The sequence below is a fragment of the Lepidothrix coronata genome, unplaced genomic scaffold (assembly GCF_001604755.1).
Source record: "Lepidothrix coronata isolate B3197 unplaced genomic scaffold, Lepidothrix_coronata-1.0 Scaffold69, whole genome shotgun sequence".
Classification (NCBI taxonomy): domain Eukaryota; kingdom Metazoa; phylum Chordata; class Aves; order Passeriformes; family Pipridae; genus Lepidothrix; species Lepidothrix coronata.
The window spans coordinates 749,427-775,660 of record NW_016690249.1 but is presented as its reverse complement, the minus strand read 5'-3'; the positions used below and the strand labels follow the sequence as shown (position 1 = coordinate 775,660).

The window sequence follows — 26,234 nt, the reverse complement described above, 5'->3', positions numbered from 1 at the left end:
CTCGAGCTCATCCAGGTCCCTCTGGATGTCATCCCATCCCTCAGGTATACCAAGTGTACCACACAGCTTGATGTCATCTGCAGACTTGCTAAGGATACACCCGATCCTGCTGTCTATGTCACTGATGAAGATATTAGTACTGGTCCCAGTACAGAGCTCTGAAAGACACTGCTTTTCACTGATGTCCAACTGGACACCAAGATATTGACCATTACTCTCTGGATGCGACCACCCAACCAAATCCCCATTCACCAAACAGTCCACCCATCAAATCTGTATTTTTCCAATTCAGAGAGAAGGATATTGTGGGGGACCATGTCAGAGGCTTTACAGAAATCCAGGTAGATGACACCTGTTGCCATTCCCTTACCCACTGCTACTGTCACTCCATCACAGTAGGCCAATAGGTTGGTCAGGCAGGACTTGCCCCTGGTGAAGCCATGCTAACTGTTTCAAATCACCTCCCTGTCCTCCGTATAACTTAGCCTAGCTCCTAGGAGGATCTGTTCCATGATCTTCCCAGGTGCAGAGGTGAGGCTGACAGGTTGGTATTTCCCCCCCTTTCTACCCTTTCTTACGTTTCCCTTTTCCCAGTCACTGTGGGCTTCACTTGGAGCATTAGAGCTGGGAGGATATTACAAGAGATCATAATTTTGTGAGCTAAATAATTTTTCCCATTCTGTTAATATATAAAGTTTATTCTATTAACAGTGGGAATAATGCCTTTCTCTGCAGTGTGGTCATTTGGGATCTGGGTCTCATAAAGGCTGCTGGATTTGCAGTAGCTCCCACCACCAGGAATTCAGAGATGTGGTGTGAAAGCTTAGTCTCTATGATTTCACTCTTATCTGGATTTTAATGACATCATTACCTGTCTATGAGCCAGTTTGAGCATATTCAGGTCGTTTCAGCCCACATTTCTTCCTAGACTGTGAAATTTTTATTTTCTTATCTTCATCTTTCCTAGTTCCTTTTCATTCAACTATGTAAAATCCAGTTTTCCCACTATTGTTTGCATATTCTCATGGCTTGGAGATTTATCAGATTTAGTTGCTTGAGGTTAACCAAATGAGTCAATGAATAATTGTGCTTGTAATTGCAGTTGCCCTGATAAAATGCATGAAGAAACTGGAGAAATAGATGGCCTACAGATGGAGCAACATGAATTATTTCGAACTTACATATGGTGCTGTGCAGTTAATGTCCTGGGCAGGGAATGCACCAGCCTCTTTACAATAGGTAACTTCACTCTAAGGTTTTCTTGCATGTGAGCTCGTTCCTGACACTGAAATTAGTTGCACTATTCATCTGAGCATGCTTTATGGGCTAAGCTACTTGTTTGTAATCACTGGAACAAATCTAACAGTGAATATGTTGCTCTGTAACAGCTTTAAAACCTAATTCCAATAGCTCTTTGTGGTCTCTGTAGAAAACTTCTTGCTTTTCTATATTTGCTATGCATATATTGACTTTTTATTCATGCTTTTAGGACTGTGTTGCATGGAAAAGCTCTTTAAGATGTTATCAAATATATACACATAGAAATAATTTTTAATTTATACATATATATGCAGGTTTGTTTCTCTGTTGTTTTCTTAATAAACCTGACCTGAGCTTAGCTGTGTGCTTGCACCTGTGCCCTATAGATATCTTGTAAATTATGACAAAATTTGGTTTGAGGCATCTAATCCATCAAATTTACTAATTTCATGATTATTGTAATTATCATTGCAATGAATAAATAATGAATATCTATGCAGCATTAGCAGAAAAAATGTTGATCTAACCAAGCATTTTTTTGGGCAAAGTGATAGTTGTTTCAGTGTCTGTTTTGATTTTGTAGATTTGAATGAAAGGCAAGCAGCACCTTTACCTGAACTGCTACTTAAGGTCGGGGAACCATTGCTGATCAGATGCAGAGCTGTTCACCATAATTATAAATTCAGAATAAAATTATCTTCTGAAAACAGAGAAGTTCAGGTAAGAAGATAGGGCATATTTTAAAATTGGTAGTATTGGGCACTATCAACTGATTAAATTGGAATCTCTGTTGAAAACTAGGATCGCCTGTTTGGAGGATTAGAATACCTAGCAGACCACTCAGCAATTCGGATCCAGTATATATTTGCTTCAGAAGCAGGAAGAAGTGATAGTGGACGTTATACCTGTTCTTCTACTGCTCATCCGAATCAAACTGCTTTGGTTACAGTTTTAGGTAATTCCAATCCCTGGTATGAATTTTTTTCCTCAGCTGGATGTTTTGCTTTATTTTCCATGTGGCAGTTCTTTGCTTGCAGGTATGCAGTACATGTTTATAGTTCCTTCGCTAAGGAAAAGGTCTGTTTGCACTTACTGGCAGTCCAAGAGAGCCAAGAGATTAATTTGAACTGAGTCATTCTGGTACCTGAATACAATCAACCTTTTCTTCGTATTGCTTTTCAAATAGTTCCCATTAATAATAATTCCCAGTGCTTTTAGAAGTGAAATTAAATGGCACTGGTTAGAGATCTAGTCCATATGATTGTTTCAATGGGATCTCTAGAAACACAGGCCGGGGTTCATCTCATGTTGCTGTAGGTGATGCTCAGCCAGTGTGCTTCAAAGCCAGTGGCTTTTTGTGGGGACACAAAGCTATAGGGTCCCTGGGGACTATGCCTTGGGCTTTCTGGGCAGCGGGGACTTCTATAGTTGTGGAGCCCTTCTCTGCGTCACCAAGCGGAGCTGCAGAGCAGATACAAAGAGCTAGAGCTAAAGCACTGCTGGAGCTGGCCAAGAATACAAGAAGTATGGTCCTGCCCTGTGTGTTCAGCTATTGATGGTTTGTATGTTAGTTTGGTCAGTCTGGTATGACCACTGACTGGCTTCAACCAATGTGAGACTGAAGTATCCTGCTGTGACTTCAGCATGGATTTTTAGAAGCTGTAGCCATGGACTCAGTCTCCTCCTCACCATTGCACCTCCCCTACTCACATATGTCATTTTTACCCCACCTTTGCTGTGCTTTTGAGGGTGGGGATGTAAGACAGACATTCTTGTGGCCTCTGCTCTGCTGTTTTGTATGGACCTTTCAGGTGATTGTTACTCTTATACAGAAAAAAAAGTAGACACAAAATCTACTTGTGTGGACCTGATCTGGGTCCAACAGGACAGAATCAAACAGTTGGAAGGTTCTTGCTGGCAGGTTTTCCTACTCAAAACCCAGAACAAATGAGAAATGACTGTTTCCTCTTATGGCAAGGGAGTGACTGACAAGAAGCCATTTGAATTTGCCAATTTTTTTTATGGGAGAGTAAATCTGAGAAAGAATTTTAGCTCCAAAACACGTGTAACTAGTAGTTGAAAATAAATTTAAACTTTTATGTTAATGGAGAATGTAAGCCCCAACAGATTGTCGAGTGATGAATGAATGCTGACAAAGATGGCAAGCTGCCGTGCAAAAGTGCTGCTGCAGCTGTGATGGATCCAAAGGAAAACCTGAAAATAGAGAGACAACTACTCCAATGTTATCCTTTGTTCTGAGTGTCTCCTGCTCTCCAGGCACTAAAGGGAACCATCTTCCTGGTGCCAAGCTACGTAAGGCCTGAAAATTTTAAAAAGGAAACTTCATTCTACTTAAGCAATATGTCAATTAAAAAGCCAGTGGTGTTGAAGTTAGTTGAGAACAGTCTCAACTGCAAAACTTGTTTCTCAGATGGAAATAGTATACAAATAGGCACAAATCTGGAAAAAAAAAGCATAAAAAGGAAAGCTGTAGGTAGAACCATTCTGCTGGAGTAGGCACTGGGAGTAGTTTAATGCCTAGTGTGCCTGGAGTTGGAGTTGCCTCTGATAACAAGGCTCTCTGAAGCACTCACCATGTGTTTGACCTTAGATGTAGTTGCTCTCAGGGCTTACAATACCTAGGCAAGGAATGATAGGAAGTGAGAACAGTTACCCCAATCTCTTCAGAAATTACTTTCCCAGTGCAATATCCTCTTTTCAGATTCTGGTAACCACTGAGCGGGAAGTTCTCCCATCATTTACAGTAACAAAATATGATACCTGGGCTTTTTTGCTACATACATCTTAGTGAACAGGAATGTAGAAGTGAGAGGATACTGTAGAGGTAGGGAAAGATCCTCCTCTTTATCAGTAGTGTGCACAGGTCAGAAATAGTGGCTTCTTGGATATATAAGCTATCAGGTGTGAATATGTGTGACGGTCACAAGGAATATTTGAGTCACTGTCCCTGGAAGGCTATATATCTGAGAAGGGTATTTTTTCACTGCAAGACACGAACCTACAATGATCATCTGTACCCTTCTTAATAGCCCTTATGCCTTGTGTCTTTCCTGAAGAAAAAAATCTATTTGTTTACTTACAAGGTGGATAAAAGTAGGTAATGTTGTCATACCTAGTGCTAACAGCTGTGCTTCTCTCTCCAAGGTTCTGCAGGGACATCCTGTACTTCTGATCCACCCCAGCCTTTAGCATAATGTGTTAATGACAACCACGGCTGGTGTGAATTCATACTAGCATGCCAGGTTCCATTTCAGCAGTTATATAGAGACAGATACAGCAGTGATATAGATACAGATTTCACTCAGTTACCCATGTCTGTGTCCTACCTTTAAAACATTACTGTGCGTGGGTTAACACCTATAGCTACACTGGGAATCATTGTGATGTACCTTAACCCAGAAAAAAGTGATTTGATTGGCACATACTGCATTGCCTGGGGAGCCTGGCTAGCATAGCTATATGCATGGGTGCTCTTCTAATCTCTAATAATGCATTGCAGCCAGACTGCTTTGGTTTGCTCTTTGCTAACTGATACTTCATCAACTTTTCCCATTTTGTGTGGCTGGTCAGGTCAGACAGGGTGGTTAGGCCAGTTTAAAGCACAACACAGATCATGCCAATGACTGCAGCTGGAAGGCTCTTTGTTTCTGCAGTTCTTATGCTCAGTTTCCACCAGTGTTGAATAAAGAATTTTTAACACTACACAATCTTGCTTCAGAAATATGTAAGCTATTTTGCAATATTTGTTTTGCAAAATTTGTTTAGAGCAACAAATAAACAAATATGATAAACATAGAAACTTGTTCAGTCTCAACTTTCATCTCACCTCTGTGTCATTACTAAATTTAAGTAGTCAGAAATACACTTAAACTTGCCAAAAATTATAAATCGAGCAATAACGTGCTATTTTGTTTCTCCTTCAATAGAGAAACTACTTTTTTTTTCTGAGTTATGTTCCAGAGAAACAGCATACACTGCTCCAAGGTCCCTGTATGCACTCTGGAGAAAGCCTTTACTCTTGGCTAGTTGTGTTGTTAACAGTACACTCAGAGATTATATTCTGCCCGGACGGATGAGGACCAAAAGATGAAGGTCCAATTTATAAAAGCAGTGAGCCTTTAATATCAAAAAGTAGGAGAACAGCCATGAAAGGAATTGCTTCTTGTTTTAAAATATTGACACTTTTTTGGTTTATATGTGAGTTTTCAGGTAGTATTTTTCAAATCAGTAAGCTAAGACAGAGATAAAGCATGCCAAGCAGAATATAAGGTTATAGCCAGAAGAAAAACACTCAAAAGTAAAACCCAGTCTAGCAATATTTTTACAGTGCAGGTTTTCACCATGTGGCTGATTAACACCGCCACAAGTTTCCCAGAGGTTGTAAAGTCTACTTCCTTGGAGATATCCAAACTCAACGGGACATGGCTCTGAGCAATCTCATCTAGTTGGACCAGCTGTGAGCAGGAACTGGACTAGATATCTCTTCCAATGTATATGGTTCTGTGACTTTTACAGAGCTGATGCTAACCCCACTGATATCTTCAGGACAGCCTCGTCCCACACATCTGCTCTTCAGTCTCTTTGGGTAGGATTCATTTCAAGTCATGAGACATTTGGCCCCAGCAATGAATTTGGTTCCTTCATCAGTCAGTGTCAAGAAACAGATATTTCCAGAAGCGGTTCAGTACATCTTCGTTATCTTCTATTTTACGACAGGGTACATCTGGATATGCCTGTTTCATTCCACTGAGTTTATCAGAGGTCCAAACAAGTAGCTTAGATGGATCACAGAACTTCAGACATCTCCATTAGGTGAAACAAATCCCACACTAGCAGGGCAACTGCCAGCAGCACATGGTTCATGGACATCTTCAAAACACTTTTCCATGTTGCTGTCATCTTGCATGAAAAAAGTCTAATTCAGATGGAGAAATAAAGAAGCAGCTACAAGACTAATTTAAAAAATCTTCAGCTCGTTTCAGGGAAGGAGAACTACTATCAGCATCTGATTATGCTGGTGGTGCCCCCTGGTTTTTCTTCCCTGTAGGTGAAAAGCCAGGAGTTGCAGCTGTTAACACCTGGAATACACACCTAACCCAAACCAAATAAATAATGACATTGTTGACCCTGTGATTCTGTAGGGCATATTGAGGAGAAATGTTGAAGCATTTTTAAGTGCTCTGGTCTGACCAAATACACAACTTCACCAGCCTCAAATCATTTAGCTCCAACTGAACACAGTGACAACATTTCAATACTATTTTGAAACATTATCTTATTTTAACAGGATGCCTTTTGTGATGTAACATGATGATAGTGCTTTTTTTATCTTGTGATAACCAAAATGAAAAACATACATTAAGCAGCCCAGCCTAACATCTCTTTTTTTTTTCCCCTCCAGAAAAGGGATTTATAAATGTAACTGACTCTAAAGAAGATTTTGAAATTGATGAGGAAGAGTTTTGCTTTGAAGTGAACTTTACCGCTTATCCACCAGTTAGATGCATGTGGTTATTTTCCAAAAAAACATTTCCATGTCAACGAAGTTACAATGTGGATGGACACAGGTACTTGAGTATTTTGTAATAATTTAATATGATAATGTTTCCTCTTTTTATCTCATTTGGACTGTTTACGGTCCATGTTTTGTCCTCTGTGTTTTTAAAATGTGGGTGGGCCACATGATGAAACCACGTTAACAAAAGGCACTCAAACACAATTTTGGCTTTCAGCAACAGTTCACATATATAACTTGTAGAATCAATTTATTCTCTGTTTATAATAAACCCTTTGGTAAGTTATGCATCTAGCAACCTTTTAGTTTATATGCATTTTGCCATTCCCTTTGTCTCTAACATAATTTCTCAGTTTCAGATCTGCTGCAGTTTTTGTACTGAATCACAAGTTCTGCATGTTCCCCTTTTGTCATCCTGTTCTTGATGATGTTCCCAGTGTCTTTCAAACAGCTCAGATCAAGTCCAAGGACCTGTAGTTTCCAAACCTCTGTTAGATCTGTTTGACTGTGCCTGTGCCACAGAAACATACCGTTCTGCTCATTACCCAGGTCATGTATTCTTCTGCTGCTGCAGCAAAACATGTTTTGAATAAACCTGTTAGTTATCTACCTTTTCTGTTATTTCCTACAATGAACTTCTGGCATGTATCCCATTTAAGGTTAATGTTTTCTCCATTCCCTAGGCTTTCTAATTTCTTGATAACATTATCTAATTTCCTTCAGAGTTTCTTTCAGAGTAGTCCCATGGCTTTGAAGGTAACAGCTCTTATTCACCTCAGTGAGAGTAAAGCCAGACTGCTCTTTTCAAGTTTTGACTTTAAAACTGAGCAGGACCTGGGCAGAAACTAATGTGGCTGCACTGATTTTTTCTCATATTCTTAAAACCTCTCTTATCATCTCCATAAAGATGTGTCATAGCCTGCATTACACTTTTTATGATTTCTTTCTGCAGTATTTTGGTACCTTCAGTTTTATCCACTAGCTTGTCAAGGCATCTTTGCAACAGATTGGCCTTTTCATCTGCATCAGATGGTGTTTTGGAGTCAGACTTCAGTGAGGTTCAGAGACAGCTCAGTTCAGATTAGCAAATTGTCATCTCTTGGCAATGGCCACAGGAACTCTGTCCCTGCTGATAAAGTGGGGGCTGTCAGCAAACTTTGATAGCATTGCGTGGGTGTTGGTGACTAATCTGCAATGCCTGACATGGGCTCAGCAGATCTGCGCTTTGTGTCAAGATTGATTTTGGAAATGAACTCTCAAGGGACAACCATGAGCATTTGCTCATCCTTGTCCAATAGGTACCTCCCTCCAGCTGATAACACCGAGTTGATTTGCTTTGCAGCTGATAATGGACCTCTTCTCATCGCTTGTACCAGCAGCAGTCGGTTTTGCTTGGATGATTGAGAACTGGTGTAAATTCAGTGCAGATAAGATAAAGGTGCTATGGACTGTGCCAACAATAATAATGTCAAGAACTCTTGAAATAGTTTAGGCAACCCTCATTAATTGGAAAGGTGCAACTGCTGGTGCTTTGGGATTTATGAGTCACTTCAGATAGCCTTTGCAGCACAGAAGCAGCAGTTGCTGAGTGCAGATCCCCACCTGCCGGATGGGGAAAAGTCCAGCCTGTGTCCCTGGAGCTGTGTGTTCTTGGCTGGCTCAGCCACAGTCATGGCCATAGCCACGATCACAGCCACCAAGTATTGCTGAGGTTTGGCCTGGCACTTGCTTCAAACAGACAACTCAGCCATCTGTCTGACTGTGCTATTGGATAAATAGATTTTTTTAATGTTAATTTTTGGGTAGTTATATTTTACATTGTTTTATCATTCTATTTATTTTATGGAAAAAATATGATTGGGGAAAAAGTACTTGAATTTGGTGATTATTTCATCTGACAAGTACATTCTTCTGTATAAATATCCCCCACAACTATACACACACAACTATAATTTTGGTTGAATACAAGCATTGGATAGGCACATCTCACCTGAGGAAAGAAGCAGCAAGAGGTGAGGATGTCAGGAGATTCTGCCTGCAAGCTGTAGCACTGCAGATTTCAATATGATTTTAAAGTAGAAAGTTTCCCGAAACTACAAGAGAAAGGTCATCATATATCTAAACCTATTGCGAGTCTCACTTTGCGTATTTTAGTTGATTTCTGTGTAATCCTGTCTCCCAACACTTCTACTTTGTTCCTTTCATATCCTTTTTCATTTCTTGTTTTTCCCTTTTTTTTTTTTCTGCCATTTTCGTATTAAGTTGTTCCTCCTGATTATAGGTCATATTGAATTGTATTAATTAGCTCTGTTCTTTTCTTTAGCTTTTCATTTCAAATCCCAGAGATTCATCTCTCCTATAACTACCCTTATGTGTTTTCAGACATTTCTCCTGAATTTCCATTTTCTATTTGCTTTTGTTGTCTCTCTGTTTCAGCATACTGTTGGTTTTCACTTCCCTCCTAAGAGCAAATGAGTTTTCATAAACACTATGACCTCTGTTAGAATTTATAATATTTAGCTCACATGCCCTGATATTTTCATGTATCAAAGATATTGTTTTAGAATTTTTTCCCATTATTTCATTAGGATATAATCCTTCAGCCCTGGGATTTCAAAAGCAATTCATTATTTTTGGTTTGGGGTTTGGTGTTGTTTCCTGTCTTCAGTATCTATCTTGAGTCAGCTTAAAAGGGTTCTAATTTTAAAATGTCTATGAGTTCAAGGACAACTTTAAGGCCATTTCAGATGAAGACATTCAAAAGTCAATAACTACAAGAAGGTGTTGCCTTAGTGAGAAGGCAAAACTGCCGGTGGCTTCAACACAAGTTTTCCTGGTCTAGAATTTCAAGGCAATACTTAGTTCCTTTGTATGTATCTTCCTTAATGAGAAATACTCTGATCTTAGATCTCTAGATTTCTATCTCATTACTGCTTTCTCTTACCTTGCAGATTGCAGGCTGTCTTTTTTTTCCTTCTTTGCTTCAAACTGACTGATGTGCCTGCTTGTCTTTACCACTTAAGCATAGTTGAGGACATTCTACATGGTTATCCTTGAGCTGTCAGCAAAACCATCTATCCCCAAATGTCAGCAACTAAACCTAAGAGAGATTTTCTTAGGTTGCACTTCTAATGTTGATGAACTGCATTATCTGCCATTCAAATTTGACAATTGTCCTCACAACAATAACCTAGTCAAAAGCACAGAAATAGGATACCATCTCTGTAAGTTGGTATATTCCCTCCTCCCTGCCTCATCTCACATCTCATAAACCAGTGACAACAGGACAGCCATGCATGAATCTTTGAGTTGCTGCAGTTCTCAGTTGTTAGCTTCTGCCCGGTGGCTTGTTAGAGCCCTCTCTCATCATTTCCATTGTCACAAGCTGTCTCCTGCATGGTGTGGGTCTTGGTTTTCTGCCATCCACTGGGTCAAAGGCCACAGGGATTAGTAGAAGTCTGGTCTTCCTCCTGCAGAACTATCTTGATGGTTGGTGTTTCGTCTCATTGACAATAAATTTATGATGGTGACCTCATTCCTGAGTTTCCATGAGATCTTTCCATTTGGAGAGGTTTATCTCTTACAATCCTCCCTGTCATTGTTGTTTCTTAATACTATTTGTCATATCAGCTAGAAAGTCCCATCAAAGTTCTTTGGAGAGTAGAGAGTTTGATCCTTTGCTAGTCTTAGCATCTGTGCCAGGATGTGTTACGTGCCTTGTCTTCCAATGGATCGGTAACAAAATAACAGCTTGACAGCCTATGTGCACTTCAGGCCCTGTGAGAAAAAATGCAGAATGAAATCAATACTGCAGAAAAAAAATATACTCCCACAAAGACTGTTAGATTCTGGGATTTATAGTCTCTAGTCAAAAATAATTTCCCCTGTGTTCTTCATTAGAGGATGCTGAATTGTTTCCAGCATATGTATGGGTCTTGACTACATTTAAAATCTTTTTCAAGTCAATTTTTTGTCCTTTTCTTTCTTTGTTTTTCTTTGCTCCACAGCATGTCATCAAAGTTCTGCAACCATCAGCGCCAGTCTGGGATATACATATTTTATGCTGAAAATGATGATATGGTTGTGACAAAAAAATTCACTCTCTACGTGAGAAGTAAGTGAGAAAACTATCCCTGTGAAGATTTGGCAAAGTCTGAGACCTTGTCACTGGTATAAATCAAGCTGTTGTTGTTTTTCCTTGGTATTTGTCATTTCATTTACATAGATTTATTGTTAAAAATGGAGGATCACAAGGCAAATACATGATTCTCTTCACACTGCACTCCACTACTGAAATCCAGGCACGGGGTCAGAGAAAGACACTGGATGCTTGTGGGTTGTATTTCTTGTCTTGGTCGGGGATGGAGAACAGAGAAAGGAGGAGAAAGTTACTAATTTTTTTCTTTCCTTTAGTCTATCATAAAGAGAATATGAGAAATTAGTAGATACTCAGAAAATTAATGCTTCTTAAGAAAATTACAAGCTTAGGAGCTCAGTAAAATACAGTGACTGTATTCTAATTCTACAGAGCTGTAACATATATGACAGCTGCAGAAATGACATGAGCCACATGAGAAACCCATGATTTACACATGCACAGTCTTGACCGATGCTGTCAGTTATCTCAGTTCTGCCACATGACTGGAGCATGTTTCCCTTATTCCAGGCCAGGGAGCATTATTTGTGATATGTTATGTGTGCAGGGATATATCCTGTGCACATTTTGTATGAGCTGGACACCCAGAACTGGAGTGTCATGGCACTCCTAGGGCCAATCGCTTGTTCAGAGTCAGAAAAGCAGAAGTTAAGGCTTCTAATTTTGGCTCTGCCATTGTTTTGGTTTTGCTGTGCCCATACAGAGGAGTGGCTGCTCCCCTTGCCTTGCCTGCACTGCCATCCACAGAACAGAGGGAGGAGGAAGACTGCGGGCTGCACCCAGCTCTCACAGTGGCATGTGGGTGGCTATTTTGAAAACACAAAAGCAGACCTTGGTCTCAGCAGATACAGTACACAAAAGTGTACAGGGTATTGACACTTGAAATCTGATAGAATTGCCACTGTATATTGTCACTGACAGAAATTGTCTTACAGAATCATAGAATTGATGAGGTTGGAAAAGACCTTTAAAATCAGAGTCCAACAAGCCCAGCATTGCCAAGTACACCACTAAACCATGTCCTCAAGTCTTGTGCTATCTTGTTGTAGGAAAGCCTGAAATAACAATGCAGCAGTTGTTCACGCAGATCTCATGCACTGCTGAGAGTTATCCTGCCTCATCCTGGGTTTGGAGGAACTGTCTTGAACTGAACTCATCCAAGTAATAATTTTCTCACTTTTTTATTCATTGCAAAGACTATTTGAGCTATCTTTGGTTAAATGAAGACTGACCTGTAAAAACCCAAGTTTAAGATGCACCCTCAATTCTTTGGTGTCCCACTCCAGAGGAACCAGACGACCAAAACTAGGGAAAGTTTTCCATATTTTTGTTGACATCAAAGAAATTCTACAAAGATGTATCTCAGGCTCTTTGCACCAAAACAAACCCCACTGGGTTTATATCAACCGTTAGGTAGCTACAAAGTTCAATCTAAGTTTTTCTCTTAGCCTATCAAAATTAAAGTGATTCAGGGAGTGCATTGATTAATACAGGCTTGATTAATTGGTTAAGCTTTGGTTAAAACAGCTGTTATGGCGACCTGTTACCAAAGCCAGTGAAGTCAGGGAGAGTGTTTCCAGTAAAGTTAGTGAGAGTGTTTCCATTTCCTCTATTTATTTAGGGCAATGAGTCAGGCACTAAATTTTCAAGAGATGCTGAAAGAACTTTGAACTGTTTTATGAACTCTGCAGTTTTTATTTTAGATTTGCAAAAAACTAATAATCCTATGGTGCAGAAGAGTACTTGGTCGAATTATCCTTTATAAGGTTCTAGACAAAGCTCTAAGTATTTCAGCTAGACATTAAAAAAAATATCCGAACAATTTTCTTATCTATACCTCTGAAAAGGTTTCCTAACATCAATCTGTTCATGCAGAAATGGAAGAGGAAAGAAAACGTCCAGCTAGTGAGTTTAAAATACTCCTTAAATCATCTTTCTGGAAAGAAAATGCTGTGACATTTCTTTTCTTGGAAACTTCCACATGTAGAAGCTAGTGCTATGTCTAGAGCTGAATAAATTTTATTTATTTATTTATCTCCTCTTTTATTTATATGGACAGTAAATTAGGCACTAAGCTGATGAATGATAGAAAAGCTAAAAGTCAAAATTATCTCTGTGTGAGCTTCCTTTCCCTCGAGTATAATGTTCCCTCTTTCTACATATCAGGTCTTAAATAAGTCATTAATACAGGGTGGATACTCTTCATCTTGAGTAAAAGAAACTTCGTGGTTGAAAACATACCTTCAGAGAAAGGACTTCAGAACTTTTACTGTGGGTTCATTTTGCATTTATAGTTTTAGTAGCAGCCCATTTGGAGCTGCTCAGTGGTTTGAGTGTTTGAGGCAAGTATGAAAACAGTGGGAATAGATGCAGTATAGGAGGGTTGTGTCAGTTATGAGATTGGTGGAGGTCCTGGAGGTCAGCAGGTGCAAGGCAGTGGCGGAGAGTGGGAGTGAACCCAGCGTAGGAGGTAGAAAACCCAATGCACTCCCTGCTGACCCTGCCATGTCCATCCCCAAAAATGAGACTGGTAACCGATCTGAAGTCTCACTCTATCACTGACAAAAATCAAGCCCCCTCCCTTCTCCTCTTCCAAGACAGACGTAAGACATGTATTGAAACTTTCTACCTTCTCCCCTGGAAAATGTCGAATCAAATACCAAAACTGGTTCTCTTACTTTTTCAGCTGTACAGAAGAAATTGCAGAGGGTATTCACAACTTCTTGCCAAAGAGGAGATCCCTGGGGTCATGGATTTCAAGCAGTACTTTGGATCTAAAGGAGACAGCAACAACCTTCTCTGTGGAGTGCTGTGCAAACAATTCTGCCGGTTCAGCCTGTAAAAAGAGTTTCATTAACCAGCCAGGTACCATAGGCCAGTGTTTTAGCACAGGTTTTCTCAATTAAAACTGGCACGGTAGAACTCATGGTACTTTTTATCTGGCTAAATGGCTGACCATGCAATGGCATTACAGGTAAAACACAACCTCTATGTGTATACAGCACCAGAAATGGTGGGTGAATGGGAGACACAATTCTTTTTTCTCCAGTCCCAAAGCAGGGTCCTCCCTCATTAAAATAAGCAGAAACTTCACACAAATATGAAGTGTGGGATGGAACCATGGCAATGTTGGGGTCTCATTTTTTATTTCATATTAGTAATCCCTACATGAAATCTGGATGCATCAGCTGAGGTCACTTGATAACTGGTGGCAGATGCTAGCTCTTGTTCCTTTCCTGGAAGTCATTGTGTTTCTGCTAGAAATGCCCATGGGAGCTCTTGTCACCCCATGGAGGTCATTGCATACACAAGCAAGATCATGACTGAGCCAACAGACCCACTCAAGGGTCTATCCTGTCTGGGAAGAAGGAGTACTGGGCAAGAGACCTTCTTAAACTGATAATAGACAGGTGGCAAAAGGTTAAGCCCTGGTTTGGAAACTGCTGTGCAGTCTCTCCTCTTGCCGAGACAATGAGATATTTCCTTGTTGAGCCAGAAAGTCAACATGATTATTTGCACTTTATACTTGTAACACCATATGTATCCGATAGAGCAAAAATTTCAGTTACAAGGAACATGCTGTGGCACCTAGGAAGTGTTTTGAAACACCCATGTATTTGCAGTACAGGGATTTCCTTTGTCATGGATGAACAGCCTGTTTGGTGCTTTTGACTACAGCTGGCCAAAGCTGTGACCACTGTCAGAGTTCGAGCATTCATGTTGAGATTACAATAGAAAGTAATCTTTATACTTAGACTCTTAGAAACAACCAGAATATGAAGGTAGGTCTTACGTAACACTCACCTACCCACCGGCCCCTTACAGTAATATCTTGACTTGTTAAGAGAGTTTCTGGCTGAGCAGCAGCAATGCTCCAAGCAGGCTGTGTACAGTCCACCCACTGATAACTGGAACTTTGGTACCTAACATATGTTGATGGGGGAAGGCACAGGAAGAGAGCAGTAAGATGCAATAAGAAGAGAAGTTGATTAGTCCTGTTTATGCTCACAGAGTTCAATCCATGGATTACACCAACACCTCCACGCACTTAGATTTATCAGTTTATTTTAGATTTATTAGTGGATGTAGCTTTTTTTTTTATGAAAACAGATGTCAGAATTATCCAGCACTTAATACCTCCTGCCCATCTTGTGTATGGCTGCATCTCGCTTTGTATATGGCTCCATCTCATTCCCTATGCAGAGGAGACTCAGGAGTGAGAGGGCTACAAACTGCCAGAACTGACCAAACCACCATGGATTCTCCTTGCATTTTCAGCTGCACACACAAACTGATTCAGTGGATAGTAATATGTGTCTCTTAAAGTTGCAGGAGCTGTTTCTTCTCTCACGGACAATGATGCATTCTATGTCTCTGTTGGATTTTTTCTCCTATTGATCACTTTTGTGTTTGTATTCATGTTTCTTAAATACAAAAAGGTAAACATAAATATCTGTCCCTTCTTCTTTTGTTCCTACCAGGCTGTTTCTTCTCTAAGACTTCTTACACTGTGTGTTTTTTCTTCCAAAGCAATTTAGATATGAAAGCCAGTTGCAAATGATACAGATGATAGGGCCATCAGATAATGAGTACATCTACATTGACTTCAGAGAATTCGAATATGATCTAAAATGGGAATTTCCCAGGGAAAACCTGGAATTTGGTAAGCAGTCCCTAAAGCAAACCCCAACACTGGAGTAATAGCTTGTACTGTACCAGCAGCAAATAATATTGGCATATTGTGTCTTGTAGGACAGATCCTTGGTTCTGGGGCTTTTGGAAAAGTGGTGAATGCGACAGCTTATGGAATTAGCAATGCAGGAGATTCAGTCCAGGTCGCAGTCAAAATGCTAAAAGGTATGATAAATTCTAGTGCCTTTCACAAACAACAACGTATTCTAGTGGCTCCAAAGCAGAAGCAGTGTTGGAAATCCCCTTGTATACAACTTTTCAGTAGTTATTCCTCACAAATGCTTGGCTTCAAAATCCTTAAAACGCCTTTCAAAATCCTGCTTCAGTTTGGAAAGGTATTGCTGAAGTGCCTTCATCCTGCAGTGTGTTGCCTTTTGTCCTACACACTAGAGAAGGTGTATGCTGTGTGGGGAAGTATGGAGCTGTTCTGCTCTAAAGACGAAGAATGGAAATTCCTAGTGCAAATTAGCCTCCTGGTTACATCGGTGTCTCTATGAATTTTGGTGTAAGGTCCCTTTTTCTTGTAGTGCTGTCTAGCTGTGGAACACCCTTCACCTGCTGTGTCTGAGCTAGCTTGTTTCCAAAATTTCAGCACAATTTCCTGTAGTCTTTTCTTCTTGATGACACAAAACAATTTCTTTCCATCCCTCCCTACAGGTCAGGCTTCTTAAACCTTGAATACTCCTTGGTGCTATGCTCTGGCTGCTCTCCAAGATCTCCTCATAAAAGCAGTGTCCAGGAGCAAACCTCCCTGGCAGCAAGAATGATAGAATTGTTTAGGTTGGAAAAGATCTCTACTATCATTAGGTCCAACTGTTAACCCAACACTGCCAAGTCCATCACTAAAACACGTTCCTCAGTGACACTACTATATGTCTTTTAAATACTTCTGTGGATGGTGAATCAACTGCTTCCCTGGGCAGCCTGTTTCAATGCTTGACAACCCTTTCAGTGAAGAATTTTTTCTGCATATCCAGTGTAATCCTCCCCTGGCACAAAGTGAGGTCATTTCCCCCATCCTCTGACTTGTTTCTTGGGAGAAGAGACCGATATTCACCTCACCCACCTCTTGATACATATTGGGATGAGCTTCACATTGACACCAGCACCCTGTCCACCTGTATGCCCACACAGCCACTTACTGCCAGCGCTGCCATGCAGCTCCATCCCCTATTTGCACATATGCATCAGTTTTACACTTCCTTGGTCCACTCCTTTGTGGTTGTCTCTATAGAAGCTCAACTTGATCGTTATGGTTCACATACTTAATTCACTGAGATCCTGAGGACCAAATGCTTTCTGAAAAACAAGACTAAAGCTATAACAGAAAGACAGGGGGCCTTCTTAGCTATTGGATTGCAACTGGTTGCATGCCATATGGCTGCCAAGACATTTTTTTCTCTTAGCATTTCCCTGCAACAGGATTGACTGCCATTTTTTCTGTGCTTGTGGACACTTTAATAAATTGCTGTCATTTCTTGCCCAAGAATGACAAATGCTGACATTTGAGGGTTGCTTTCCCAAGCCTTCAAATGGTACACACACACACACACACAAATTTAGTTTCTACTTTTTGTTAAATCTTTTTTTACTGTAGAAAGATTTTTTTTTCAGAATGTTCCCAAATATACCATCAGTTCAATGAATTTGAAATGAAGATTTGCATGTGATAAAGCATCATGACCATTTAAATTTTTATTTCTTTACTAGAGATTTCCAAATCTGTGTTATTACCTTTACAGAAAAACCTGATGCCGCAGAAAAAGATGCTCTAATGTCTGAGCTGAAAATGATGACTCACATTGGAACCCATGAAAATATTGTGAACCTACTAGGAGCTTGTACTGTGTCAGGTAACTTGCAATTGTGGAAAGGTACCAATTAAGACCTCCAGACTAATGAGGACTCCTAAACAGATAAGAAGTATCAAAAACTTGGTTGTTAAAAACAGTATTAAAGACATCCAAGTCATAAATAATCACTTATTCCTCAGGCTGCTCTTCAATCTCTTCTCTGCTGAATTCCATCTCTGCCCAATCAATTTTATTGTTCTGTGCTGGACCAAAATAAGATGAACTGAAAGCAAAATTAAAGCTATGCAGGTGTACAGAAAAGGGTCCTTTCTGATTGAACTTGCATGAAGTGATACAACAGCCCTTCTGTAGAAGAGGATTTCCTGTTACAGTGGTGATAGCACTGATATGGGCCAATTTATTAAGAGGAGAGGAAAAACTTATCTGGTGTCAGGGACTTTTGTATCCACATGATTATGTTCACATAAGAAATAATTTTTTTTCTTTTTTTTAAATGATATGGATCACCAAACAGTGAAGTTGTAGAAAGAAAAGGGAAAATGGCTAAAAGCCAGACAGGAAGGAAAAGAAACCGAAAAAGAGCAAAGGCAGGAGGGCCACACAAAGAAAGAAGATGAATAATGGACAGAGCTGAAGCGAATAATGGACAGAGGAACAACTTTTTAAAGGATCGATTGTAAAAACAAAGCTGAAGATTGAAAAAAATAAGTAAATATGGGTTAAAATGAAGGCAGCAAGGGATTATGACTAATTAATTATTGTGTGACTCATCATTGAGGAAACATACGCAGATATTCCTGTCCCAAGAACTGCTTCTCTGAACAGTCCAGCGGTGAACAAGAGTGGGTGAGGAGAGGCTAAAGAAAAGAAGACCTTGGCAAAAGGACAGGATTTTACCCAGTGTTGGTCCATGTCATGAACTATGACACCTGCCACTGAAAAACTTGACTTCCTCAGAAAGACCAAGGAGAACAGTTAACTCTTGTTTCCTCAGTTTGCATCAGCAGCAATAATGTCGTGCAAAGACATCTGAGGGATAAGAGGAAAGTAGAGAAATAGGTTGATGGTGGTAGACTTAGCTGAGTTGAAACTATATAGGCTGCCACAGCCTTCTGGAACATTAGAAAAGATGTGTAGGTAGGAGAGCTGCAGTGAAGGCCTGGTTAGTCTGGCAGGGTAGGGCAGGAATGCTTCCAGCCTTATCCAAATCCCATTTTTGGAAGTATTTACATGGTTCTCAAGACTTCCTTTCCATCCTCTGAGAGAGTTCACAGGCTGTTTCCAGTGTGCCCTACCTTGCTTGGCAGGGGCCTTCCGACAGAAATGGCTGCAAATTCATAGTTGGCTTTTCTGAGGCAGAAGTAGTGATGTCAGTGTAAGGCTTTGCAGGATGATGTGTGACCACTCTGAGCTCCTGCTGGCTTGTCATGACTTTTCTGCGAGCCTGCCTGGGTCAGGTCTTGGATGTATTTTTCCTTTCTTGAGAAAGTGACCTGACCAGTATTCTACTCAGACACATCCCCTTGCAAGGTCATCCCCTCCTATAGGCCATCTCAGCAAGCACACTTGGGTTTCAGTTGGCCTTCACGGAAAAAAAAGGATATTTCCAGAGCATGAAGATAGTACAGATAAATGGAAGGATGTAGGTCAAAGGATACGAATTCACATCATCCAGATAATTAGCAGGGATCATTTTTTACTTGAACCATGCATGGTTTAGACAGTGTGTTGCATCTTTATTGCCTGTGCAGTCCTACCAGGAAGGATCTTTCTGTTTCTATAGGGATTTTCAGTACACATTGAGAGATGTACCATAAGGAAGAATCAGCTACACAGACTTTCCAAAGGGACACTACAGTCAGTAAACATTACCTGCCCATCAGCACAGTTTATCTACCTGGGAAGGAAAGATGTTTGGGATGTTTTAATACAGATTAGTCCTGAGAAAAGATGAGACAGCATTAGGGCTTTAACAGTGAGGGTGCTATAAATAGCAAAAAACATTTACATTTCCAACTATTTCAGGACCAATCTACTTGATATTTGAGTACTGTTGCTATGGTGACCTTCTGAACTACTTAAGGAGCAAGAGAGAAAAGTTTCACTGGACACTGACAGATATTTTTAAACAGCATAATTTCAGCTTTTACCACAATATTCATTTGGACCAAAATTCCAGGTAAAGCATTTAGTAACAGTTTAATACTTTTTAAAACTATCACTTCTTAAACTGCATTCTCAGCTGTGCACTAAACTGGTGAAATCATTCAATTCTTGAGAATGTGCTTTGACGTACTTTAATAAATAATGCTTTGGGAGGAACTGAGATTTGATTCTCCTTATGATGTTCTTCACACTGGACTGCAGAATACAAGCAATCTCTTGTTTCTCTTTCCAGTTTGGAGAAGTCTCATGTCTGTGCATGTCTGTGCCCATATTTTTAATATCAGTAACTGATCATGGTTTTCACTGTGAAACCATTTATGTGTAGAAGATTACATGATACACTGTGTGTAACCTTTGAAAATATGTTTCCTTCTCCAGGATAGGGACTCACCTGAAGTATGGTGTAAATACAACTCTGTGCAGAGAAGATGAATTTGAAACCATGCAAAGAAGTCAAAACATAAATGTGACATCTGGGTCAAATGGGATAGTGCTGTTCTCTGAGGAAGGTAAGAGACTGATTGATTTTATCTTTACTAATTCTGTTATTAGGATAAAAAAGATAGATGCTCTTTGTGATGTTGTTCTTGGTAGGAGCACGGGAAAATTCTTAAAACTGTCAGTGGAATTAATCAGAGAGGGAGGAAGCCCGTGGAAAACTCATACTTGGTTATTTTTTACAGATAAAATTAAAGATGCAAGCACACAGGTGGATGAAGAAGAAGATTTTAATGTGCTCACTTTTGAAGACCTTCTTTGCTTCTCTTATCAAGTTGCCAAAGGAATGGAATTTCTTGAGTCCAAATCGGTATAGTGAAGGGTAGCAAATTGTTCAGATAGAAAAGGCAGTAAAAAACCATCAGTTCATAAAAGGCAGGTTGAAGAACAGAGACACTCAGTGGCAAGCTTGAACTATACCTCCTTCCCTGGCTTAACAGCAAAGGCTGAATTGCAGTTTTGGGCACCACCCTGAGTAAGAAGCATCTGCACTGAACACTTGTGCCTGCTCTGGCCCTGTCCCCTAGCCATGATCAACCAGGGAGCATCCAGCTTGCCCATTCACAAAACTGTTTAAGTGGAATGAGGGAGCAACTCAGAGAGCAGGGAGTTGTCTTCCTCTGATACTAAATGCTGCAGAGCATTAACCATTCCTTTCCTTCTAAGTGCATTCACAGAGACCTTGCTGCCCGGAATATACTAGTGACCCATGGAAAAGTGGTGAAAATATGTGATTTTGGCCTTGCCAGAGATATAATTAATGACTCCAACTACATCGTCAGGGGGAATGTAAGTTCATGAGCACTCTCTGGCTTTCATACCATTGTAAGAATTATAAGAACCAAGAAAGTGAAGTTTTAATTTTTAAATTCCTTGTTAGCTTTGCAGATATCTGTACCGAAAGTGCAGAAATCTCACTTTTTCCTGCCCCTGGCAAATGCAAATTCTTAGCTTATTATTAAACTAATCAAGCTAGTACTGTAAATGAAATTATACCCATGTTCTTTCTAAGGCACAGTGAAATCCACTGATGGAAGCACTGGGAGTCATTTACTGTTGCAGACAGTAATAGTGTAGGACAATGTGGGGATATGCCAGATCCTCTGCCTGTATGAAGAAGTACAGTGTGGGCTTCTCCGTCTGAGCCGCTCACTCTAGAAGTCATAAGAAGGAAGGCAGCTCTTCCAGGACTGAGCTCATCTCTCCTTAAATAGTCATCTAAAATGGATGAGATGAATTGGCTCCTTAGAAGTGCCCATTTCTCTCTATAATGGGAATTTCAAAGGACTACTAAGAGAGACACAGCTCTTGACATGGCAAACACGAATTGATCATATTCAAGCAGTGAGAACTACAGTGAGTCATCTAGAAAGCCTGTGTCAAAGCATGACCTGGCCTCCTTTCCCCCTGTCTGTACAGGCTCGTTTACCTGTTAAATGGATGGCTCCTGAAAGCTTATTTGAGAGGACGTACACAATGAAGAGTGATGTCTGGTCATATGGAATATTGCTATGGGAAATATTCTCTTTGGGTATGTTTTGTAATAGGACAAAAGAGCAGTGTTTGGTTTTGTTAGCTTCTGAATTAACATGTATTCTCCAATAATTTCCACAGGTGTAAATCCTTACCCTGGTATTCAGGTTGATACAAATTTCTACAAATTAATACAAAGTGGATTTAATATGGACCAACCATATTATGCTACAAAAGATGTGTAAGTGTACTTCTTGCCTGATGCAGAGTATGTGAATTTATATTTACCAGGTCACTGTTTGAATGACCTTTTATTTATTGTATACTGTGTCTTGCTCATAATAAGTTGCAAAACATGATATCTTCCTCTAACTCTGGAAAAGGCTGCCTGATCCTGCAGGTTTTGTTCTAAAGCAGAAGCGATCAACACTAAAGGTTATGTGTGTTTGAAAGGACTAATTTATCATATTTATTTAATTGTGCCTTCCTTTCCCAGGGACCAATTCTTGTTCCCAGATCACAGATTTTTTTTTTTTCCCCTTGTTTTCCTTTGCTTTTTTTCTTTTTTTTTCTTTCCTTTATTTTTTTTCCCAAGGAAAAAAAACCGTATCAGTTTTGAATATTGACTAAATCTTTGATGGGTTTTTTCCTAAACTTTTTTTTTTTAATTGAGCTTTACTACATTTGTTTCAGTTCAGGGTGGCTAGGGATCCTGTTAGATAAGAACCCTGCTAAGGAAGAGTTGGGGGGAGCTATTTCTGTGCTCTCAGTAATATGATTTTTAGCCTGTGCCTCTGTGCCTGGGTGGGCTTTGCCTAGAGGTGGACCCCAGGAGACAAGAGAAGATGATAGGGAGCTATGAGACCTGGAACATGGAGAAAAAGGAAGGACTTTGGATTGTCTGAGCTCTTCTGGCAGACATTTCATAGATAGTCTAGGGACTCAGTGCCTTGCTATGACACTGTACTACTCTTATCCTCTCCATGGAAATGGCATTACAGGTACATGTGACTCTGACAGGATGACCCATGAAAGATTGCTGTGGTGCTTAAAAATATCAGGGAACCTCTTGTCCCAGTAACTTTGGAAGGAACTTTAATGGATAGGTGCTGCACAAGTGCCTGATGAAACTGTAAAATCTCTAAGGTGGTGTTTACATTTTAGAAAGACATTTGTTATGTCAAATTACATAAAAAGACTTGCTGTGAAAAGTGCTCTCAAGAATACATAGTCCACAAGGAGCAGGTTCAGTCCCAGAGACAGATAGGAATTGTTTTCCTACAATTTTCTGTATGGAAACTGGAAAACAGGGTTAGCATGCCAGTATGTGCCAGCCAGGATGGAATTCTGGCCCCAGTTCTATGAGGAGGATTTTACTAAGGACTCTTGTAAAACCATGTTCTTCATTTCACCCTTGATCCTTATCTTTCTGTGTCTTTTCCTCAGATGCAAGAGAGTAGTTCTGGCCTGTTTCTATAAAATCATTCTGATGCCCCATGATTCCCATTCAAATCCTGCAACGCTATATAGTCATTTACAGATAGTCCAAGAGCTAACACATTTTCTGTACCACCTCTTTGCTTCTGCAGCTATCACATGATGCAGTCCTGTTGGGCCCTTGACTCCAGAAAAAGACCCTCTTTTTCTTGCCTGGTTTCCTCTCTTGCAGGTCAGCTGGCTGAAGCAGAAGGAGCAGTAAGTAAACACAGAAATACGAACAATGTGAACAATGTTTGGGTTTGACTAGGGGAGTTTGGGGATTTTTTGTGTAGCTCCATAGATCAGAATGAGCTGAGGAATAGCCTTCTGCTTTCTCTTGAAGTACACAACTGTGTTATGGATACAGTGCCCATGGATCTATGTAAGAGTCTGGGGCATTTTTTTCTGCCATCAGAAAGAATCCTGACCTTCCTGATGAGGAGTTTCTTCCTCCCACTGCCTGCACTGGGACTCTGGAAAGCTGAAAGGTCTCAGCCTGTGCTGTGGGGATGTGCTTCTCCTATGCAGGAGCCGGTGCAGTTTGCTTTGGTGATGCTGATAGATGCCATGGGAGGGGAGCTGATGCCAGGGATCTCACGGGGGGTCACCATAGGTATGTGCTGCCATGTCCTCACAGACAGAGTGCTGCATGTCATCCTCAAAGGTCAAAATACTAAACAGGATCTGAAGAAGCCCTGTTCTATCCATACCAGACAGTTATCTCTTCTTCAGGGACGATAATTTCTTTCCAAACTACCACTTTTTACCTGGTTATCCACCCTGGCCTAGACACACTATTTGCCAGTGCAGTGTCCTTAAGAACCTTTTGGGATGTGAGGAGTGACTCTTGCCTTTGCAACATTGAGCTTCTCAGAAGGCTGTTAACCTGGCAGAAGCTGCCAAGTGTAGGAATGAACTAATAAGCAACTTCAAAGCACTATGTCTATGAAAAAAATCTTCCTTTACAGTCCAGTGCCATCCCTCAACCCAGCTCTTTTTGGCTGGATAAGATCCATGTCACTTAAGCAGTAGTCTGGACTCCCTTTGGAGTCAGTGGGAAGTAAGCTAGCAGACACGAGTGTGATTCTCCCTCAAGAGGAGGGGGACTGTACATGACAAGTGTCTGCTTCCTGAGGAGAAGAGCAGGCTTCCAGGTACAATAAGTAATAATAGAAGATATCTTTCATTTCCTCTTCCCAATTCTAGGTTTACCAGAATATGAAGAAAAATGCTGCTACAAAAAATTCCAGCATCAAAACTAAACCAGGAAGTGTAAGCAGGAATGAGGAGTCTCTGCTGTTCCCAACTGAGCACCATAATGAAGCCCCTCAGGCTGAAAAATAATCTGGGTTGTGGATTTGATTATTTTCATAAACTCTGTGTAGAATAAGTGTTTTACACCAGCTCTAAGAAGAGATTTTGTCACCAAATGCAGCACTGTTTGCATTTTTTGTGGTCCCATCCATATTTATGTGACTTTGAGAAGAAGAGATAATTCATTTATTTGAATTCAGCAAACACATCTATAGCAAGACAGGTCTTTTTGCTGCCTCTCTACAACTGGATATCTCTTTTCCTGGTGTTGTGTAAATAGCGTCTAACCAATGTATTGAATTCATACTGTTCTTGCCTCATCACAAGCAAACATGAGAAAATCCACAGGTTTTTTTAGTCAATGTTTACAAGCATTGACTATGCACTAAAAAGAGATGGTTTGATTTCCAGAGGTGCTGTTCGCAACTTCATCTCCAGATGTCACTGAGTGTTAGAAAAACAAAGACCATTCGAGTAGCCAGTTTTAGATGCCAAGTTTTAGAGTTTCATCAGTCTTGTTTTTACAAGGAACTCTTAATTTAATTGTGTATAACTGTCTTATCCTGGATATCTCAATCGCTGTAAAGTAGTTGACCGGTGTCATGTTCAGGTGAGTTCATTTGATCAAGCTTTAAGGACTTGGGTGGCCTCTAGTCATCCAGGTTACATTCTGCAACTGCTGGTGAGCCCTAGGCATTTGCAGTGAGTCATTCCTTTCTACCTAAAATAAGAATCTAAAATAAACAGGAGGACTGATATTTGGAGATAACCTTCTACCTCCCTGTTCTAGAAAATCCAGGTGGCAGTCTCCAGCTGGAAGTCTCATTTCAACTGAATTACAGCTAGTTACATTCTTGGGGCTTTGTGTGTTTTAATATCAAATAAAAAATGTTTAATTTTGAATAAATTATCTTCTGTAGCAATTTAGGAGTGTAATATCATCACTCCCAATTACCAGATATCAGCCTGGATGTGTGAATCCTACTGCGCTAAAATGAGAGTATTACCTATTTAACTTTCTCGCAGAGTCCCAGGACAATAACCAGAGGCTTGATGTGTTTTCAGTATAGTTAGAAAGACAATTATTTTCATTATGAGGTTAGGAATTCGTAAATGCAACTTCCATCATGATTAACAGGATACATTTGTCTGCATCTCAGTGAATGAATATGAGAATGCATTGGTTAACAGTTTTCTTTTTTTACATTTTGCAAGGTGCTAACTTAATTTAGGATTTTTCAGTGGCATGTGTTATAAATTAATAACTTTTTTGATAGAATATACTATAAATTTAACTGCTCTTTACTAATTTTGTCCGAAAATAATGTTGTAATACAGTGATTATGATTTGTATATTTTTGTTGATAGTTAATAATTAACAAGGAGTCATAAATTTTTTAATCAGATATAAACTACCAAAGAGTAATTTTGAAATGTTCAGACAGAAATAAAACTTTAACATTTCATTTTCTGGAAAATGTATATAATTTTTAACTTTATTTTAATACTTTCAAAGTGTTCATCTACAAGATATCACTGTTCAGCACTGTTAACACACAGCCTTCATCATCTGGAAAGAGGATCTTGAATGTCTTGTGCAGACAGTTTTCAGCTTTCAGAGCTAGAGGAACTTAATGCTGAACTGGTCACATCCAAGCCTGACTGGCCCTGGAAGCTAAGCAGATGTGAACTTGGTTCATAGAAAAAAGATGGGAATCCCATGTGCTTTAAAACATGCCAGGGAGTTGTGTCAAATATTTTTCCACAAGAATTAAAAAGAAGTGGGTAGGGGTCATCTGGCCCCATCATCACTACTAAGCTGAGACTTGGGAATATAAAGGCAAAC

The 26,234-nt window shown here is 40.0% G+C and overlaps 1 protein-coding gene across 1 annotated transcript in view; it reads left to right on the top strand.

Moving 5' to 3' along the window:
* The window catches only part of FLT3 (fms related tyrosine kinase 3), a 50,493-nt gene extending 25,879 nt beyond the window's left edge, over positions 1 to 24,614 (top strand). Inside the window, exons 6-24 of the mRNA XM_017818543.1 lie at positions 1,103 to 1,239; positions 1,844 to 1,980; positions 2,062 to 2,215; positions 6,683 to 6,848; positions 10,804 to 10,910; positions 12,002 to 12,113; positions 13,639 to 13,817; positions 15,279 to 15,391; positions 15,483 to 15,615; positions 15,705 to 15,809; positions 17,387 to 17,497; positions 19,484 to 19,637; positions 20,003 to 20,133; positions 20,308 to 20,432; positions 20,789 to 20,911; positions 21,542 to 21,653; positions 21,737 to 21,836; positions 23,185 to 23,290; positions 24,281 to 24,614. Coding sequence (XP_017674032.1) covers positions 1,103 to 1,239; positions 1,844 to 1,980; positions 2,062 to 2,215; positions 6,683 to 6,848; positions 10,804 to 10,910; positions 12,002 to 12,113; positions 13,639 to 13,817; positions 15,279 to 15,391; positions 15,483 to 15,615; positions 15,705 to 15,809; positions 17,387 to 17,497; positions 19,484 to 19,637; positions 20,003 to 20,133; positions 20,308 to 20,432; positions 20,789 to 20,911; positions 21,542 to 21,653; positions 21,737 to 21,836; positions 23,185 to 23,290; positions 24,281 to 24,418 — 2,443 coding nt within the window. The 3' untranslated portion in view covers positions 24,419 to 24,614. The remainder of the gene's footprint in view (positions 1 to 1,102; positions 1,240 to 1,843; positions 1,981 to 2,061; positions 2,216 to 6,682; positions 6,849 to 10,803; positions 10,911 to 12,001; positions 12,114 to 13,638; positions 13,818 to 15,278; positions 15,392 to 15,482; positions 15,616 to 15,704; positions 15,810 to 17,386; positions 17,498 to 19,483; positions 19,638 to 20,002; positions 20,134 to 20,307; positions 20,433 to 20,788; positions 20,912 to 21,541; positions 21,654 to 21,736; positions 21,837 to 23,184; positions 23,291 to 24,280) is intronic.
* Positions 24,615 to 26,234: the final 1,620 nt, after the last annotated feature.